Raw genomic sequence first — 8,053 nt, 5'->3', positions numbered from 1 at the left:
AAACGGGTGATCCTAGACTCATATTACTATTAACCAAATTCAAGACATTCCCTAATTCAAGACATGTTACAATAATTACTGGCGAATGTCAACCTTGCCATCGAATTAATAGCACCGCACTATAAACAATAATGCTTTCACAACGTCCGCGTTGATTCTCAACATTTTTATAGGAAGTAATAATTTGAAACGTTGTCGGTCATAAGTGTATCATATAACCTAGTAAACAGTAGAATTACTAACTCAGACGCATTCTAGAAGTACTGGTGAAGGTAGTGTGATCATCGATCGTTCACGTACTTATCTCAGGAATGCGATAATATTGAGAATTCTTAAAATACGATATACTCATATCTTCTACGTACTTATTTTAAAAATCTAATAACACTAAAGTAATCCCTTAGGATGAATCATTTAGACTAAACTAAAGCTTTCCAAAAAAATGATAAGATCCTCTTTGGTTCTTATAAAAAAAGAAGTCTCGAAGACTGTACAAACAGTTCCCGACAGTTCCTCGCCAGTTCTTCAAAACGCAGTGCGTATTTACTACATAGTTTAAATTTTATCGTGTAAAGTCTATTGTAAGTATAAAATTGTGCTATAAATTCCTTTTTTGTGGAATGAGAATTACTTACAACGCCCACTGACTCTCAACGTAATTGTTCACAAAATAGCTATGTTTGAAAAGCTAAAAACCAAGAGAATAATATATCACACCCTAGGAGAATACAGTCGCAATTCAAAAAAATTCGATTTTGAGTTAAGCCCATAAAAAGTAGCATAAAATGTTATGTGTCAAATTTATTAATAGCTATATTGCAAACAATAATTAAATTAAAATTGATTTGTGAGATTGCAGTCGTATTATTATAATAAAATTTTAGAGACAAATATATATATATATATATATATATATATGTCCGAAAAATTTATTTGCAATAGCGGATTCAGATATTTTCACACAATAAAGGAATGCCGCGTTTGCAAAAATCGCCTAACTGGGCATAAAGAATTTCTCTCATTTTGGGCTCTCCGGGCCCAGTTATCAATTATATATAATTTTGTAGATTATTATGGTAGTATAATATTAAAAAAGAAATAGTTTATATAATCTTTAAACCCTCCGCCGCGTCGCGCGGCGCTGGAAGCAGTTTTGACCTACTAATGATGCCATTTTATTCGTTCGATGGCTCGTCATCAGAACTATCCAAGATGACAAATGCATTATCGCTATAGTCAGAATAAGGTATCTGATGTACCTATATTTAAAAAAAAAATAATAAACAACAGGGCTCGATTTTTGAATTCATTTCAAGAGAAACGTATGCGCAACTTACAGAAAAGTGGATTGGCTGTCGATTGGCATAATTTTTAACCAATCCACATTTCAACGTTTCTGTAAGAACAACATTTGCCCATACGTTTCTCTTGCGAATGAATTCGAGAATCGAGCCCCTGGTATGTATGTACATCCACCGCTTCGTGCTCCCTCCGCTCAGCACGGACTTTATTAGCATCGTTGTCATCGCTGACTGTGTCTAATACCGAAATAAACCAAATATACGATGTTTTCATGCTTGCAATCAACCATTGAGTTAATTCTTATTTTATAGTTAAACGTAACTCCCAGAATTCTAGTTTTTGTTTTTATCCTTGCCTAAAGATTTCTGCTTGCGTTCAAGCCATCTCCTCATGATAACAACGGCAACAAATAAATATTGAATATTTTTCGATATATTTGTTGGTGCATTTCCTTAACTAAGTTCTTCATTTTATATTTAGTTAAGTTATATTTGATTAAGCAAGCATTAATTTTACCAATTCATTATACTGTTGATAAAAAGAATCGGAATCAGTGGCACAATTATGTCCATACTCCATACAACGATATTAATGAAGTCTGTCATAGGCATAAAGCGGCGGATGTATTAGTTGTTTTTTATTTTATTTTTTGCTTCCTCATAGAGGAAGCTTTGTTTTCGTAAAAGAAATTTTTTTTTGTTTTTTTGAAGGTGTTCCGAATGTTCTAAAACGTCGAAAAATTGTAATTTAAAAAAATGTCTGTATGTATGTATGTGTGTGTATGTGTATATGTGCCAAATTTACCGAAATTTCTATAAGTCCAGAACTAATCAACCAAATCTTAACGAATTTTATATGAAATAAGGATAGAAGAAACTGAAGAATATAATAGAATTAATAAAAATTGCTAATAATCAATAATCAAGGGGTTTTTTTTTTAATTTAAATTTTGAATTTTTTTTTTAATGTCCATGGTTGCTCTAACTTCCGCAAATTTGGAGATATCGATCTATTTCTAATTTTATTATATTTTTCAGTCTTTTCTACCCTTATTTCATATATAATTTTTTAAGATTTGGTTGATTAGATCCAGCTTTATACGCGATCAAATAAGATTCATAATTTTGCTCGCATATAAAGCTCGTATATAAAACTAATCAACCAAATTTAAAAGAATTATATATGCAATAGGGGTAGAAAAGACCGAAGTAAAAATTGTTTTTTGAGTTTTTGATGCCAATGTGTTGCTTATGTTTGAAAACGTCGAAAAATCGTAGAGTATCATTAAAGGTAGGTTGGTGTTAAATTATCTTTTTTTTTGTTTGTAGTATAACTTCTGTAATTTTTGAGATATTGGGATGTTTTTTTTTAATTGATAAAGTATCATTCAAAAAAGGTTGGTATTGAATTTGGTAATGATCGGTAAAGGGGTTCTTTTTTTAAAAAAAAATTTGAATTTTTTTAGAAATGTCCGAGATTGCTTTAACTTCCGCAAATTTGGAGATATCGATCTAGGCCGGTATTCATAGTCGGGTCTTATATTCAAGATCGTCTTACACTGTTGGAAAATTTGTGTTAAATATAACATAAATCGCGTCCAAAACGGTCCACTCAAATTTTTGTGTTAATTTAACATAATATGGTTGTGTTAAATGGTAACACCGATACTATGTTAAAATATTTTAACAGAAAAGAAATGTAATTTTGATCGTAATTTGACGTTAGTTATGTGTACAATTAACATAACTTTTATGTTAAAGTTAAGATCGTAAGATAAAATCAACACTCTTTTTCTGTAAATTTTTATTCCCACTTCTGTTATAGAGTAAAATCAACATTTTTTTTTTGTAAATTTTAACACATTTAATAAATACGTTCAAATTGTGTTACTTTAATATATTCTTTAAATTATTTTAATAATTTTACATTTTAAATTTGTTAAGCTCAATTAACATAGCAGGCATATGTTAAATCTACACATGTATGTGTTGATTATTACACAACAATTTTAACGAGGACCTTTTTTAACAAACTTAAAAAAATTTTCCAACAGTGTAAGTATAGTCTTAAAGCGTCATCAGCCAATCAGAGGGCCGTATTAGCATCTTAAGACATCACTTCCTATATGAGGAAGCCAAGTGCAAATTTCTAATTTGCACAATTTGATCACATATAATAATCATACATCTACTAATATAAATTAATATAAACTAATATAAATAAATAAGAGGTTTTTTTCCCGGGTATACATGAAGAATTTAAGAAAAATTTAACTTTATGGAATTACTTTTCTGTTTTATTATATACAAAAATTTTTTTAAAGGAAAATATAGATTTAATCTTTCATTAAATATAATTCGGCAATTTTTTTTTAGTAATTCTGTACTTCTAAAATTGTATATATTTTAAATAAAATTGCGTATTCACAAAATTGATTGAATATAGTTGCTTTTATTAATACTTAAATTTTTATTTAAATAGAATATTTACATACACACTGCTTTTTTATTTTTTAGTTATACAGGTACTTCTGAGCATAGCAATGACGTATTTGTATCTTAACCCTTTTCGGTCACACTTCCCGAGAATCCCGTACCGGTCACACTGGGTGAAATACACCCTCAGCGTGTTTGCACGTGTATAAAAAATTGTAGGTGATTTTAAGGAAAAAAAAATATCCTGTCGTAGTTTAAGTCTTCCTTAAAAAGACTGTTAGTTTTGATTTGTAAAAAATTAATTTAACATATGTAAAAAAATTGTTGAAAAAAAAAGTCGGAAAAGTGACTTTTCACAAAAACTTATGTAATTTTTTCAATTTTTAAGATATTTTAATTTTTCAAACGGTTTTTTCATCCTTAGATGACGCACTTTTCACTCATTATTGCAGTTTATGCGGCCGTTCCAAAAAGTATGTTGATTTTGAGGTATAAAGGTGCGATTTTTTGCAGAAAAAAAATGCCGAGAGAGAACTAACGGGCCGAAAAATATACCACCGACGGGGATCGATACTTGAAGGTCCCAACTACCTGCACATAGCGGCACAAGGCCCATTTCCATTGGTTTACTGAGTCGTTTTCGAAGTAAAAAAAACGCTGGGGTGTAGACCCCATAGTGTGACCGTTAAGGGTTAAACAGCTCTGATAATGAGCCATCGAACAAATAAAATGACATCATTTGGAGATCAAATTGCTTTTGGCAAGAATTTAAAAATCTAAAATTATTTTTACATCACACGTGCGTGGAAAGTGGCCCATTACGCGCGTGACACGCGCGTAATGGGCCACTTTTCACGCACTTTTAATATAAAATAAAGTGTGTAAAACGTGTGTTAAGTTGAAAATTGGACGTGCGGGTGATCGCACTCGCCTTCGGCTTGTGCGTCCACTCCGCACGTCCAATTTCCAACTTACCGCACTTGTTACACAAATAACTATTATATCACACGTGTGTGGAAAGTGTCCCATTCTGCGCGCGCCATCTGTGCGACAAATAGCCAATTTCCCACGCGAGAAATTCCCCACTCGAACCCGTGCAGGAATGAGATATTCCCGCACTGCGTGCATTCATCAACTACCGACAATCAACCAAAAATGAACAATATTAATAGAATTTCAAAAAACTTGTAAAAGTTAAAATAAAGATTAATTACTAATGCTTAAATTTTCGGGGGAAAAAGGACTAAAATTCTTTGCGCTTCGTGTCTCGAATCTCAATACATAAATAATCAAAAGTCCCGATTTTTACCACAATGGACAATACAAGGGCCATAAAAAATAACTTTAATAAAGACACGTATAATATAATTGCTTCAGTCATAAATAATCGAAAATAATGTGCACATGCTATAATGTCTTTCATGCAATAATATAGTATGTACAATATATTTATTATACATGCAGTATTTGTAAAGTTTTTACATCTAATATCTATCACAAAGACGTAAATTTTATTCGTCGTTATTGTCGTCATTATTGCTTGAATATCGACGCAACTGCATAATAATGAGAAATTTGCAGGGACGGCACGCGGAACAGTCTATCATGAGTCCGCTAAGTACGAAGGTATTACTGTGCATTGTACTCTGTTTGTCAATATGTCAATATACTCGAAGCCTGCACTTGGGAAGCAAATCTGGAAACGTCACATTCGACAATCCCATCGATGCTATCGTTTTTGATGTAAATAACGGTAAGACAAAACAAAAATCAAAAAAGTTTTAGTTAATTTGGTAATTATTTAGAATAGGGCCTTTTCCGAATTTTGATATTTTATTGCGGCTCTCTTGGTAAAAATCTTTATTGTGACTCTGACAGTGATAATCAATCGGGGGAGCCCGAAAAATATGTACCCTACCTATTTCTTTTTAGTATCGTTCAACTTTCCACACAAACGTTCAACGTTCAATTTTTTTTTACTTGAAAGTACACATGCAGGCGGGGGTAAATGGGAGTGAACCTCAGTTTGCATAGATATTTCTCTGAACAGCATTGTACTTTCCACGTCATAATTTTTCGGGTTTTCAACTTTCCACCGAAATCTACCCCCACTGACCTTCGCCTACATGCGTGTACTGTCTATACACACATATCGGTAAATTACTTCCTTTAATATTGACACAAACTGTTTGACACCAAAATGACGAAACAAAATAGACATGATTCACAAATTACTACCGGTTCTTTTCAGGACCAAAATCGGTCTTTTTAAGAGTTATTATATATTTATAACGTCGGAAGATCTGGAAAGCCACGTCGGAAGAAGTAGGTAAAAAATAAGTAAAAAAATAGGTATGGTACATATTTTTCGATTTCCCCCGATTAATTATCACTGTCAGAGTCACAACAAAGATTTTTACCAAGAAAGCCGCAAAAAAATATCAAAATTCGGAAAAGGCCCTATTCTAAATAATTACCAAAAAATTAAGCTAATAATATATAATCATTTTTTGCTACACTGAAATTTTTCTTAAATAGATGAAGCAATAACTAACGTAACGGAAGGATCCACAACTGCGTTAAAGTTCACAAGCTTTCCATACATGGTAGAAGTGCAACATATCTTGGGCGATGTAAACTTTAGATCGTGCGCCGGCACGATCTTATCCAAAAGATGGGTTCTTATAGCCGCTCATTGTGTCGGAAAAAACCCTGGAATATTTTTCGTATATTTCGACGTTGACGAGTTTGGCATTGAACAGAGTATTCCTCGACCTCTCGATGGTATGTCGATGATTGTGACTCAAGCGTTTAAACATCCGCAATACGCGCCAATGAACAATGATATTGCTTTACTCTATATGCCACAAGATATTACCTTTTCCAGTAAGTACATTTTAAATTAATATTCCTCTTTCTTCTTCCTTTTGCGCTTATTTATATGTCGGCAGTATTTAATTATTTTATGGAAAATATGCGGAAAGTTAATAACGATTTGAATAATAAGGTGAATTATAAATGTGGAACGGAGACTCGTGGAAATAAAAAATTGTATTGTATATCTACGTACAGCTTCTTTTATAATCTTTGATATATATACTTTGATGCATACTAAAGAAATATCACAAATTATAGAACTACTAAAAAAGTATTACGAATGTATATCATGCCTTAATATTGATTTTAAGAAATTATTAGTTAAATATCATATTTCTCTATTTTAGATAATATTCAGCCAATAAAAATCGCATATTACGAGAGTATACGTTTTGTGACCAAAGATGCTTATGTGGTCGGTTGGAGAAAAAAGAACACGACTAGCGAAGGTACGATGGAGACGATGAAACTTAAGTACGCCACGTTGCCGATTATAGAAAATAATGTATGCAGGCAATACTGGCCCATCAACGGCAACCACATTTGCACGGCCGCAGAATTGGGACAATTTGCTTGTCCCGAGGTAAAACATAGTCACAAATAATAAAGTTATTGTTTATGATAATATGCTGCAAAAATTACAAGTGTGCAATATTCTAACGCGCAGCATACATCATATTATATCGTTTTAGTCAGCTTTAATAAATAAAATTCGAAACTTTCTCTCTTTTTGTAACTGTTATTTAATATTTGTTATATAATATTTTATTTTTAGAGAAACAGCAATGATCCTCTCATCGTAAGAAAAAATGGCCAGGACTTTCAAATAGGTATTATGATGAGTTACGAAGACCAATCTTGTCCTGACAACTTATTTCGAGTGTATACTAAGGTTTCTTCATATATAGACTGGATTCTCGAAGTCATGAAGCGATATTAGTGCATAAATCTAATATTATCCGTATGATCTATAATTTAAATGTATCGTGTATATAGTCTTATAATGATCACAATTCCTTATGAAAAATGTACATGCATTAAATGTACATTGTAATACCAATTTTTTCATACGGATATTACACATTTAATTATTTAATATCATTGATATAATCGATAATTTAAACTTATCAGTCGGTATATTGATAAGCCGGTATTAAAATTTGCTTTTTTCATAAACAATAACTTTGCTCGTTATGAAACACAATATAAAATGTACTTTCAAAATTATATATGTACGGAAAGAATAGTTTTGCTAATATTGAAATATATAAAAATTTGATCATATACAGATTTGAAAATTATCATATTGACCATGGTGATGCTGGAGCCGTTTGTATAATCGACAAAATTACCAGTAGCATAGATATGAGACTTCTATATCAGGGATCTCAGGGGGGGTGAGGGGCGAGGGGAAGGACTCGCGGCCGCGGGGTCTGCCG

At 32.0% G+C, this 8,053-nt stretch overlaps 1 protein-coding gene across 1 annotated transcript; it reads left to right on the top strand.

Moving 5' to 3' along the window:
- The first annotated feature begins 6,340 nt into the window (after positions 1–6,340).
- On the top strand, positions 6,341–7,554 carry LOC112461851 (chymotrypsin-like protease CTRL-1). Its single transcript, XM_025027259.1, has 3 exons — positions 6,341–6,623; positions 6,962–7,197; positions 7,390–7,554. Exons 1-3 carry the CDS (start codon positions 6,341–6,343, stop codon positions 7,552–7,554), a joined length of 684 nt encoding a protein of 227 aa, XP_024883027.1.
- The last annotated feature ends 499 nt before the right edge of the window (positions 7,555–8,053 follow it).

This window comes from Temnothorax curvispinosus, unplaced genomic scaffold (assembly GCF_003070985.1).
Source record: "Temnothorax curvispinosus isolate PA1 unplaced genomic scaffold, ASM307098v1 QBEX01011856.1, whole genome shotgun sequence".
Taxonomy (NCBI): Eukaryota; Metazoa; Arthropoda; class Insecta; order Hymenoptera; family Formicidae; genus Temnothorax; species Temnothorax curvispinosus.
Note: the sequence above shows the minus strand (reverse complement) of the source record. Positions and strands in the feature narration are given on the sequence as shown.

What these genes read in the sequence shown, in the direction of transcription:
- LOC112461851 (XM_025027259.1), top strand. Translation starts at nt 6,341, where the DNA reads ATGGTAGAAGTGCAACATATCTTGGGCGATGTAAACTTTAGATCGTGC. An exon ending in ACAAGATATTACCTTTTCCA is followed by an intron (nt 6,624 to 6,961) that starts GTAAGTACATTT and finishes TCTCTATTTTAG; the next exon opens with ATAATATTCAGCCAATAAAA. An exon ending in GACAATTTGCTTGTCCCGAG is followed by an intron (nt 7,198 to 7,389) that starts GTAAAACATAGT and finishes TTTTATTTTTAG; the next exon opens with AGAAACAGCAATGATCCTCT.